This window comes from Takifugu flavidus, chromosome 12 (assembly GCF_003711565.1).
Source record: "Takifugu flavidus isolate HTHZ2018 chromosome 12, ASM371156v2, whole genome shotgun sequence".
NCBI lineage: Eukaryota > Metazoa > Chordata > Actinopteri > Tetraodontiformes > Tetraodontidae > Takifugu > Takifugu flavidus.
This window is the reverse complement of record NC_079531.1, coordinates 7527742-7540126: the sequence shown is the minus strand read 5'-3', so window position 1 is coordinate 7540126 and position 12385 is coordinate 7527742. Positions and strand designations below refer to the sequence as shown.

Sequence of the window (12385 nt, the reverse complement as noted above, 5' to 3'; positions counted from 1 at the left end):
TAATAGTGTAATAGACGACCCTCAAAATATGATAATTATGTCTATGATATTAACTGCAACTACAGAATTACTGACAATAAGCTCAAACAACTCCCCTCCTCTCCTCTCCTCTCTCCTCTCCTCTCTCTCCTCTCCTCTCCTCTCCTCTCCTCTCCTCTCCTCTACCTGTCCTCCCCCCTCTCCTCTCTCTACCCAGCACCCCCATCAGCAGGAGGGTCTCCCCACATGAGCCTGGTCCTGCTCAAGGTTTCTTCCTGTTAAAGGGGAGTTTTTCCTTGCCACTGTTGCTTGTCTGGGGTCAGGCCCTGGGATTCTGGAAAGTGCCTAGAAACAATTTTGATTGTAAAAGATGCTACATAAATAAAGATTGATTGATTGATTGATTGATTGATTGATTGATTGATTGATTGATTGATTGATTGATTGATTGATTGATTGATTGATTGATTGATTGATTGATAAGAAGCCTCCAGCTGATCCAAAATGCTGCAGCCAGAGTTCTGACAGGTATTGACAAAAGAGATCACATCACTCCTGTACTGGCGTCTCTTCATTGGCTGCCCGTTAAATTTAGAATCATTTTTAAAATTCTGCTTCTGACCTATAAGGTCCTCAGAGGCTAACCTCCATCCTACCTGGAGGTGACACCTTATCATCCCAATAGACTCTCAGAATGCTGGTTTACTTGTGATCCACAGAGTTTCTAAAAGTAGAATGGTGGGCTGAACATTTAGCCACCAGGCCCCCCTGCTGTGCAACCAGCTCCCTGTCCAGATACGGGAGGCTGACTCCATCTCTACTTTTAAGATTAGACTTAAAACCTTCATCTTTGAAAAAGCTTATTGTCACTAATTCTGTATTTCCAGTTACTATCTTCGACATAATTATCATATTTCGAGCGTCGTCTATTATTAGGTCACTTTTGGGTTCAGTTCAGAGTCTCAAATTACATTACAGTGATAAAGGCAATAAATAATTGAGAAAATAATTTAAGGCTCCTAATATTCTTTTAATTATGAGCCCATGCAAACATCTAAACTGCATTGTCACAGTATTTATGTTTGTCCTGAAGCTCTAAGTCCTCAGTCTGAAAATCATTTTCAAAGTGCTCTGCTGTGTTCTGCGAATCAGTCAAATGTTCTGCCTCATTCAAGAGCAATACATGACTAGCCATGTGCAATTTTTCTGAAAGATATAGCGATCAATACGCAAGCCTTTCTACTGGCTTTGCTAGGCTTCTTTTGTCAGATGGTTTCACTTGGCTGCTATTGAGCGGTCTGCTGCGAAATTGTGGGCCAGAACCCCGGGGAGCCGATATCGGGGGTCAAGTGTCGGACTGTCATCACACATCCAAGGATACTGTACAGAGAAGCCTTTAGCAGTGAGATGTCAAAAACTGCCCAGAGGAGAGCCCAAAACTTAAGCTAATTCAAATGGGGACTGATGGCTGCTGTCAGGAGAGGTTCCTCTGAGAGGGCATTAGTCACACCAGTCACAGTGACAAATGCATGTGTGTGTGTGTGTGTACGAGAGAGAGAGAGAGAGAACAAGATTAGGGGAGAATAGGTGGGAGGGGGCGCAATTTGCAAGGATTTGAGGGAGTTACTTGATGTGGGAGCCCCGTTTGTCTCCCCTCCCTCACACTCAGCGGCAAGTGTGGCGACAGCATCTCTCCTCTGTGTAGGCTTCAAGAGAAGCTGCAGGAGCGCTTATATAAGTGGGGAGAAAAGAGAGGAAGGAGTGGAAAAGGAGAGGAAGGTAATAATTAGAGGCTGAACAGAAGACTGGCGGCTTGGGTATTCTCATTGTTTCTTGTTTTCAACATCTGCACAGGTAAGAGAATCTTGTGTCCTGACCTCTTTTTTTTTAAATTAAATGCATTTAAAAGCATTTGGATGTGTGCAGTTATGCACACAAATTTTGCACATGTATAATCTGTTTTCTTTAGACATTTAATTAAGAAGCGTAGATATAAAAATGGTGCAACTTAAAATTTTGTTAGTTTAACATTGAGACACATTAGTCAGTTTATTCTAAAGTCACTAGATAGCAAATCCTAAATGAAAAGGAAAGGGAAAGAAAAGAAAAATGAATAAGCACTTTATTTTTCAAAAAAGGACTGAACTGGTGCATTTGGCTGAAGATCAACATGTGGTTCTGGGCTGTTGGAGCAGCTGCTCAGCATGCGGTAAAATGCATCACAGAGTGAAGCTGTGCTCCATCACATGCAGCCACTTTAGACAAAGCACACAGAATGCTGCTCTTTATGGTGCTTTGTATACTTTGGCTTTCTGTCTATATCGACACAATGCATCTGCATTATGCAAAATACAGACACACTTGCAGCTCCAGATAGAACCAGTTTAATTTGGGCTATTCGAGTCTGCACTACAAACGCTACTAATCCTATAAGAATAAGAATAGTCATTTGCAGCCACTATGAGTCTAAAACATAAGAGCAAATGCAAAAAAAAATAAAATAAAGACAATTAATGTGTACATGATTCATTCCATCAACAAAATATCTGCAAATCAGAGAAGATGAAGGCATCATTTATAAGAACGCCACAGAGATCGAAAGATCCCCTCCTTCTTGGGGTAAACCGCTCCACAGGTTATTAAAGCTGCAGCAGGAAACTGCATCTGGGTCCATCTTTGTAGTGGGTTTGACGTGGTCCAGCAGGGCTTTTTGGCTGGCTGAACGTTTCTTCCTGTTAAAAGGGATATTTTCTGCCACTGTTGCTTGTTGGGGATCAGACTCAGGGCTTCTGGAAAGCACCTGGAGATAAATTTAATTGTATTATACAGTATAAATTTGGAAGAGGTCTGTTTTTTTAAGACCTTACAGAGGCCAAAGTGTCTCTTATTTACACTGAATGATGACCATGAGTCATAAAAGAGCTGCTATAAACACAGTCAGAACGTATAAGACGCTAATAGTTGCTCGGCTCTACCACCTCTGCCTGGTGCTTGTGGTGTTGGTATGAGATGGCTCCTCTCTCGACACTATCTGGCCTCTCTGTCCAGAATGTGCACATCGGCATTGAAAAAACAAAGAAAACCCTCCTCCTGGGGGGGGGGTTGTTTAGTCTGAGCTCTCAAATCCATCAGACAGACACTGTTCAACTCATGTTTGATCATCTTATTATGGGGACGAGCCACTTTAAGGGTGTTGTTTAGTCTAAAGTACAGAGCAACATGGGCAACTTTTAAACTGTATGGGTGAAAGATCAAGTGAGATGAGCGTCATTTAAATGAGTATCTTTCTGATTTAAGTTGTGTTAAATCTACACTCAGTTTACATTTTAGAGCCTCTTTCATGATCAGGATTGTGTCAGACGAAGCAAAGAAAAGCTTTCTGCGTGCAAGGATGCAGCAGTCGAGACCAGCTCCGCGATATCCCACAAAAAAGCGGAATAAATGGCTGTAGCAATAAAAGCTCTAAAGAAAATAGAATTCTGCCACTAAACAAGAAAAAAAAACTGAGGAAAAAGTCTGGTGAGCTAATAAATCAACAAGCAGCACAGCAGCAGCACTTTATGGAGATATTTAATTGGGTTGGCAAAAATGCACTTTTATTTAAAATGGTTTCATTATTTGTGATTAATGATTGTGTTTTAGTATTTTATTTTCACTATTCATTACCTGTAGAGGGGATCAGCTTTACACAATTTAAAACTTTCTCTAAAGTGATTAAATGGTGCAGAGCAGCCTCTGACAGTCCTGGTCGCTTATGTGCCCCCCTGGTAAAGGTAATTGCCCACCTTTGCCCTAAATGAAACATATTTCCTTTATTCATTTAACTTAATGAGATCTGATCAAACAAGTAGTAATGGTGAATATATATCCAGAATAATCTCCACAAAGGCATAATAAATAAATCATGACCTGTGTGAAGGTGTGTTTAAGTTATGTTTCTGTGAAATGATGTAAATCTTGTTTGATGTTTCTGACATTTACCGGTTAATCACAACACAAAAACAGCTTAAAGCCTTTGCTGTTTTCATTTTGGTATTTCCCTCAGTGGTGTCTTTTCAGCCGGTTTTAACTAACTCCATCTAAAACTTCAACAGTTAATTATTCTGCATTCTTTTCTTTTTTTATTCTTCAAATCACAAGCTATTGACCTGGGCTCAAAAAGCTCCAGCATATGCTTATGAACATTAAGACCCCCACAGATCAAACATGGTAATAAGAGTCTAATTAAATGAATGAGCTATGTCATCAAGTCACCTCATTAGAATTGCACATTGTCATCTTTAACCTCCTACATGGGTTTTACTTGTGGCCGTATTTGACTTCTATTTCCCTCGGAATGTAGGGAGCAGTCTGGAGAATCCGACACATGGTGAGAACATCTCCTTCCTGTTTTGCATTTTGAGGGTTCTCAGTTCTCATCACGCTTCGGAATTTAACTGTGGGGTCTGATGGTTGCGGTAAAGACCATGGCAACAGTGTTACTAAGCAAGGATGAGTGTCATCCAGGCCACAAAAGCATGAGAATGATGGAATCGGCTGACCCAGATGTCCTGTTGAACTTCATCAGATGTTTTCCCGTATCAGATGTTTACCGCATAATCGTTGTTAATTGAGCAAGACTTACAAACATTTCATCATATTTTCCGTATTGAACCATGGGGAGAATCGTGCTTGTGGAGTGTTTATCGAATAATACCTGCTGCATTTTTCCATAGCATTAATAACATTAGCCTGTTAGATGGCGGCAGCTTGTAACCAAAAGAATCACTTTCAAACGAATGTTTACGCCCTCAGGCCCAACCTGACCAGCATGAAAACAGCTCTTTCATTTTCTTATGAGATCAGTTGATATGCAAACTAGGCGACAGCGTGTTGGTCTTATTGCACAGAATACTCGCATGCCAAATATTTTTGATTATATCTCCTCCAAAACATGTGCTTGGGCACAAAAAGATTGCACTGAATTGTTGGACGGCTCAAGCTGTCTTTTACAGCTCTGCCAGGTGAGCTCTGTGCTGATGCTGCCACCTTTTTCAGCTTTCTTTGTGTGGCGGCAGAATATAATTTTGGTTTATGAGGCAATCGTTAAAAACTTGTGTATGGATTTGTGATGATCTCAGGTGTTGAAACACCCACCGTCATATTTCACAAATATACAGAAGCAGTCCACTCCCACAACATCTGCTTTCATGAGACACCTTCTCTCTTTCATCTTAAAACAAACCTTATAGTCTTTTTCATCCACAACTGATTTGAAGAAGGTGAGGCGCTTTTATTTTTGCGTTTATTTCCCCCCTGGTGGTGCACAATTCCACCGCCTGGAGCTTAACAGATATAACCACGTCAATCCCGCACAGGTTTATCTGCAAGGGCTGCTAATCCCATTTTATATCGATTTTGAAAGGTGTTTAAAACATCAGTTGGAAAACAAAGGTGACTAAGCCTTTGGTGTCCATATCCCCAGACTATGAAACTCTCTCACTTTTAACTTCAAACAGGCTTTTATTGTTGCTATTTATCTTTATTTAACCAGGAGATCCCATTGAGATCAGGCACAACTAGACACAGAGCATAATTAATATATAACTGAACATTAAAAGAGTTCATGAAGTGGCCGCACAAGAAAAACAATGGCTTTACAATCATAAAAGGAAATAAATGGTTTTAGTTTAAGGTGTTTTGCAGATTATTCCATGACTGTGATGCATATTAGGGAAACACTACTTGGCCAGTCTTGAAAAAATTGAGGGCAAAGACCCGAGCAGAGAGGAGGGTGCTGAGATGGCTTGGGACATTTACCTAGCGAGGCTTTACAGAAAGAATGCAGTGATGAGTGAGGGATTTTGCTTTTAAATGGTTGTTATTGTTGGGTATTAACATACATTCCTGCTCAATTCAAGCTCTCCCTCAAGTTTGACCAGGGGAAGAATGGATATCGTGGGTGAGAATTTCACTCTGACCAGCAACACCACTGAAGAAATGGGACTGGAAAAACTAGAGCACCTCAAAACCCAAGGAGTCAACCGGAGCGACCCCCTGGACACGTTTGTCGGCATGGAGCTGCTCCTGCGTTTCAAATCGGTCTTCTTGCCTCTCTACTGCCTCATAGTGGTGGTGGCTGGCGTGGGGAACTCCTTCTTGTTGGTTTGCATTCTGGCGGAAAAAAAACTCCACAATGCCACCAACTTTTTCATCGGTAACTTAGCCGCTGGGGACCTGCTGATGTGTTTGAGTTGTGTTCCACTGACGGTGTCTTATGCGTTCGACAGCCATGGCTGGGCTTTTGGGAAGACCATGTGTCACATGGTGCCCCTGCTACAGTGTGCCACGGTGTTTGCCTCAGTGCTTTCACTCACAGCCATTGCCGTGGACCGCTATGTGGTTGTAGGTAGGATATTCAGATGAGAGACTTTTAAACATTTGATGCTAAATAGAATGTGTTTAAAGTAGTCAAATATTTTCTTTCTGTTTCAGCTCACCCTGTGCGGAAAAGAATCACTGCATGGGGTTGTGGCACCGTCGCCCTAGGTATCTGGCTCTTATCTCTTGCCCTGGCTGCACCACCATCCTTTTACACTGTCTACGTGGACCTGAGACCCAGTGGAATTGATCTGGTGGTGTGTGAGGAATTCTGGCCAAAAAACAGCAATTTGAGGCTGCTTTATTCCTGCTTCATACTCATAGCCTCCTACATGGTCCCGCTGTTATCAGCCAGCATATCCTACTGCGCCATTACCATCAGCCTGAAACGCTACTCAGTGCCTGGGGAGCCCTCCAGGAACCAGCAGCAGTGGAGCCAAAAGAGAAAGAGAACCTTCTCTCTGCTAGTTGCCTCCGTGCTGGCGTTTGCCCTTTGCTGGTTACCTCTGCAGGTGAGTCATTTCAGACCAAACTGAAACAAAACGGGCATACAGTATTTTAGCGGAGTTTTACCTGGTTTTCTCTGAACACAGGCAACCACAACATGTTGGCTGTGATGCATCATTATCAGCAGAATCAATTTTTTCCCCCCCTGGCAAAATCAACATTACATCCACAATGAGCCGTGCAAAAGTCTGATAGATGAGGATTTCAGCGCACTCTTAATGGATGTGATAAAGAGCTACATAAAATTAGATATAAATGTCTTCTTGGACACCCTGTGGAAAATAGATTCTGTCTCCAGAGGCCTATTAACCAAGAAAATTGTATGAAGGACAGCATAAAACCAGGTTTTTTTTTGGCAAACACACCACTTGCTTCGCTACTGCAAATTCACTTATCGGCAAATTCAGGAGAGACAGCCGTCAGTGTTGATTTTCTTTCTAATTATATATTACAAAGTAGGCCAATATCACACAGAGGCGTATAATCTTACCATTATTCTTATACATTATTAAACGTAAAGGTCACCAAACCTTGAAAATGCCAGTGCTAAATTACACCATTCATAACCCACTTAAAGAAAATATACCTTAATGAGCACTTTAACTGGGAAAAACATAATTTATGGAGCACTTTTCTGGCAACTCCAAAAGCTTTTGCATGAACATTAGCTGATGTACATTTGATCAAAACGTGTGTGTTTTGAGGAATTCAAGATGTGAATATCCCAGGAGCTTGACATACTTGACTCAGCAGTATGAAGGTTAATAACGAGGATCCAGTTCAGCACATCAAACTCTTGATTGACATAGGATAAGACAAATCAACAAAATAAAAACATTCCGGCGTGTGATGGAGGGTTTTCCATGTTGCCGTGCAGGTGCTGAACCTGTTGCTGGACTTGGACCCAGACTTCCATATGATCGGGAAGCGGTACATCAATGTCCTGCAGGTCTGCTGTCATCTCGTGGCCATGAGCTCGGCATGTTACAACCCCTTCATCTACGCCTCGTTGCACAGCAAGGTGCGCATCCACCTGAAAGGCTACTTCTGTCCCATCTACCGGAGGGCAGTGGTGGACAGAGCATCATCTAGGAGCTAATCTGCAGAACAATGATAATAATGTCCAAAAAGAAAATGACAACTGCACAATAGTTTCCTGTTTATACAATATTTTGTCACTTTAAAGCATTCATTTACTTTACTTTGGTGTTTAGAAGAGTTTTCTGTAGGTTTCTGTTAATCTGCCATATCTGGATTAGAGGCTAAACAGACCGTGATGCTTCAGAACTTGCCCAGAGCAAATAAACTGGACAACACAGAGATTCATACAAGATAGATGGGAATGGGAATGTTAGTTTGAGTTGGGTTGCCAAAATAGAAAGGACATGTGTGTCAGATTTATATTTGGATTGAAATTTTATTTTATTGCATTCTAAAATAAATAAAAAACGACTGGGATTCACCAGCTTCACCAGTGTGAGTCAACTGACAGACTGATGCTGTTATTAAAATCCAGATAGTAGAGGGCTGATGGCACAAACTGGTCTTTTTAGCAACTGCTGTCATGCGTTTATTGGTGTAATCCCATTAGTCTATGATAGATTTTGTAAAGACAATAATTTTACAGTCCATTTTACACTTCCTTCTGTAATAGTATTGTATTTTTTAAGTGTAAAGTTGAGTCTGGATGGTTGATTCCTTAAGAAAAGACAAACACTTCATGCCAGTGCCTTGCCTTTGTGGTTGTAATGATTGTCTTTGAAATGTCAAATTTTAAATGGATGTCAAAAGTTAATTCATAGCCTTGTCACCAACAGCTCTTCGCTAAAACAACATCTGGGCCCTCTGCTTTTCTGTCAGTTGGTTTTGGGAATTTCAAATCCACGGCTTCCATTATGAAAATCGGTGCTGATGTTTTCTGGTCCTCATATAAACAGATCTATGGCCAACTTCATGTGAGAGCCAACATTGGCTCAGGCTATCCTTCCCTTGAGTTCAGGTTGACCAGGTAAATGGCGCCTGTGTCGCAGGCTGGAAGGAAAATCTGATTAAACTTTAGTAACCAATGACTCCAGGAAGATGAACATGAGACCAGCATTCCCAGAAACAGGCAAGAGAGGAGGACGTGCTAAAGACACAGTTTTAAATGTCTGTGTAAAGGACACTATTTATTTTTAGCATACTTCTGTTCCCAGTGTTGTGCAGTGTTCCCTCTCCACACTAAATAACTGTCATCTGTGCAGGAGGATTAATGTGTCTTGTTTCTGTGTAACGTGTACAGTTAATCTGGAACTTCTGTGTCAACATAATCCTCATGAAATAATAAAAAAGAATTAATGCTGAGAATAAAACTCATTAACTCTCAAAAGTTATTTCAAAAGTAAAAAGAATTAATGTTGAGTGTCTCTAAGTTGGTCTAATAGCTCGACCGCAGCGGAGCGTTGGCGCCAACGACGGTCGCCACGTCACGTTTTAAATGTGTCATCTGTGAAGACTCAGCAGAGATAAAGCATAATTTAAGCATGTCATCTGTAAGTGCTGTACAGTGCTGCAGTTGATTCAATTAATAACAAGCCTTCAACGGCCAGTCAACTCAGGAATCAAATATTTCAGAGTAACTTCAGTCCAAACTGATGAGTGCAGGCTCCTGAGGCCCAAATATCACGTTCAACAATCAGATTATTTTGCCTGTTGCTCAGCAACCTGCCCCGATGACTCTCTGTCAGTGAATCTTGAGGCTTCATTCAGCTCGACTGGGTGTTTGCCTTGATTTTGCCCTCAGAAAAGAGTTAAAGTTTCATTTAAACTGATGATGCGGCTTCCTGCACACTCGCTAAAAGGTTCTTCATTTTCCTTCCGTCATACTCAAATCGACGTTCTCTGGTATTTTATCACCAGGCAAATCTAAGTTCAAATTCAGTCGATGAGAAAATAAATAATGATTGCTGCACCCGATTGGTGCAATTTCGCCGAGTGAAATTTCAGACATTCAGCTCCCTGTACTCACTTGAATGTAATTGCAGTGGGTCTCACAGCATGTGTACATTATTATTTCTCTCCTGCTGCAGGTTGCTGCGCCAGCTCTCCTTAGCATTTCATACAATGAAATGTTTTCTTGCATTTTAAAGCTACTAAATGATGTAAACTGAGGTTTGTGCATCAGGAAACTGCATAAACAGGAAATCCTCCATTGGTGAAAAAAGCCACAGTACAGATGTGTTTTCCTGGATCCGATCGCTGTTGAGGGGAACGTCTCAGATTTGATGCAGCCTGATTGTCAGTTGCTTCTCCAATTTGTCCCAAAGGGCAGAAATCCCAAAATGCCTTTGAGTGAATAGATAGTGAAGGATTGATAGTTGGATTTGTTAAATGCTGAGTTAATTATCTTGAGTTAAACCCTCGGTGGAAACTTGGTTTTGACACAAATGTCGAAGGTTGTGTTTTGAGTCTTCCTATGGGCAGCTCTAAATGGAGTTTGTTTGTTCTGTCTGGGGGGGGGGGGGGGGGGGTGGGCAGGAGGAAGTTTGTCTCCTGCAAATGTCTGTTTTCTTCTTCTTCCCCTAGATGTGCTGAACTCATGGAAACTGATTTTATGAGTCAGGCATCTCAGAATGATTTGTGACAGTTTGCAAACCATCGCTGGGGCATTTAGCAGACGCAGACAAGTGTGGTGAGGAATCTTACCGCTTCCACAGGCCAGGACTGTTTGTTTATACAGAACATAATACAGCGTTCCATTAGCCAACAAGGGAGAGAGGGAGAGAAGCTAATTTCTTAAAAAATGGACTGTTTCAAATGTGGAGCCAAAACAAATTATCAGGCAAGACAGTTGTGGCAAGCTTTGACTGCTCAGAGTGCTGGATAATGTGGAGAAAATCCTAAGGGACAAAAGATTCTGCAGAGTGGATCACCTTGAAAGGCTGCCGTCAATCACCAGTTTCTATTTGTCGTTTTGCTGCTTCAGAAGTTCACTGTGTAAATTAATATTTTATTGGTTTCATTAAGACACAAAGAACACAGCGTAATATTTAAACCCTGACAAGAGTGTACATATATTTAGTTTATGATGCATAATTAATTAAAAACAGTAGTTTTTTTAGTATCGTATCTGCTTAATATTATTGTGTTTTGCTGCAACCACCTCAACTTTTTTTTAAAAAGGTAGTTAAAGGAGCCATATGTACACAATGTATTCAAAGTAATGATAGAATGGCCCTGATATGTCACCAGACATTAAGGAATCATGTTAATTTCATATCAACAATAACCCAGGCAGAATATTTTTCATTTTAAAAGCAAAGTGTCAGCCCATAGATTGCGTTGATGCCATTTTGTGTTTTGGCCTGTTGCTCCCCCTCCTCCAATCGATGAAGTCTGTATTGTCCAGGTTTCCAGATACCACTGAGCTTCTACTACAAACATGTTTGGATTAAAAGTGTCGTTGAAGCATCTTGAACGCACTGTGGTACTGCCATTGCAGTACCACTTTTGGCCACAGACATACATATAGAACCTTTAAGCTAAATTTCATATACAATTATTTGTATCCCCTGTATCTTCTCTTGTGTGGTTACACTAAATAAACTAAAACTATTTTAACCCTTTCAGGGGAATGCACAACACATTTATGTGCAAATGCATAGAAGTGTCTTTTTATATGTTGGACCAAGCGACCCTGCTAACCAAACAAATGTGAACAACAGTAACTAAGCGCTTGACAAAGGGTGTCTGGCAAGCGTTGGCTTCTTGAGCTAAATGCATTCACCAGATTTGCAAATCCGATGAAACATATCTACAACATTTGAGTGATGTCTTAATTTCTTTCTTCCCAAAACCGAAAATGCAACATGGAGAAATGACGAATATGGACTATTCAGCACGGAAGATGTCACTTGCAGCTGAATCCACGTTTGCTCCGAGGTTTAATGGTAATGCTAATGAGCATGCAATCCTTATCTACAAGTCAAGCAGATTAATTAAAAGTTACTAATGTTTTAATATCAAGTTAGCATGATAGGTACAACTTCATGCTAAAAAAAATAAAAAAAAAATAAACTACAGTATTTATTCAATGTATTGCTCAAACTGATGGCATGGAAATAATATTGGTACATGATATTTTAGCTCGTCATCCATGTTTAATTGGTCTCCCCGATCTCTTGTCTGCCTGTATTAGCAGATTGTCATTTACTGGACATCTGAGATCTATTTGAGGGCTTCAACTTGGTCAGAATAGCTGTAGCTGTGGAGTATTTGGTAGATGTGCCATGAAGGAAGTCTGGCGTTGCTCGGGTGCCTGGTTTGTATCCTCTTCTATTGATTTAGACAGAGCAGAGAGCCTCACCAAACCAGGCTGAATGTCAGATTATTCTGTTAGCCGTGTGATGCTCCTGCACCCAATTTCTGCACTCCATAGCATTGTTAGTCTGAGCTGTTGGGCGAGATGTCAACCTTCTCTGGCCTAAAACTACAGTTCCTCACTTGACCGCTAGGGAGAGACAAACAAAGACTTTTAAATTGCCCAAAATGACTAAAAAAA

At 41.0% G+C, this 12385-nt stretch overlaps 1 protein-coding gene across 1 annotated transcript; it reads left to right on the top strand.

Moving 5' to 3' along the window:
* The first annotated feature begins 1585 nt into the window (after positions 1–1585).
* On the top strand, positions 1586–9201 carry si:dkey-202l22.3 (7 transmembrane receptor domain-containing protein). The gene is made up of 4 exons (XM_057050567.1): positions 1586–1833; positions 5880–6367; positions 6454–6851; positions 7724–9201. Exons 2-4 carry the CDS (start codon positions 5908–5910, stop codon positions 7943–7945), a joined length of 1080 nt encoding a protein of 359 aa, XP_056906547.1. The 5' UTR covers positions 1586–1833; positions 5880–5907; the 3' UTR covers positions 7946–9201.
* Positions 9202–12385: the final 3184 nt, after the last annotated feature.

Excerpts from the sequence above, each read along its gene's own strand:
- si:dkey-202l22.3 (XM_057050567.1), top strand. The coding sequence starts at position 5,908 with ATGGATATCGTGGGTGAGAATTTCACTCTGACCAGCAACACCACTGAA. Across the intron at positions 6,368-6,453 it reads GGACCGCTATGTGGTTGTAG|CTCACCCTGTGCGGAAAAGA; the intron begins GTAGGATATTCA and ends TTTCTGTTTCAG. Across the intron at positions 6,852-7,723 it reads TTTGCTGGTTACCTCTGCAG|GTGCTGAACCTGTTGCTGGA; the intron begins GTGAGTCATTTC and ends GTTGCCGTGCAG.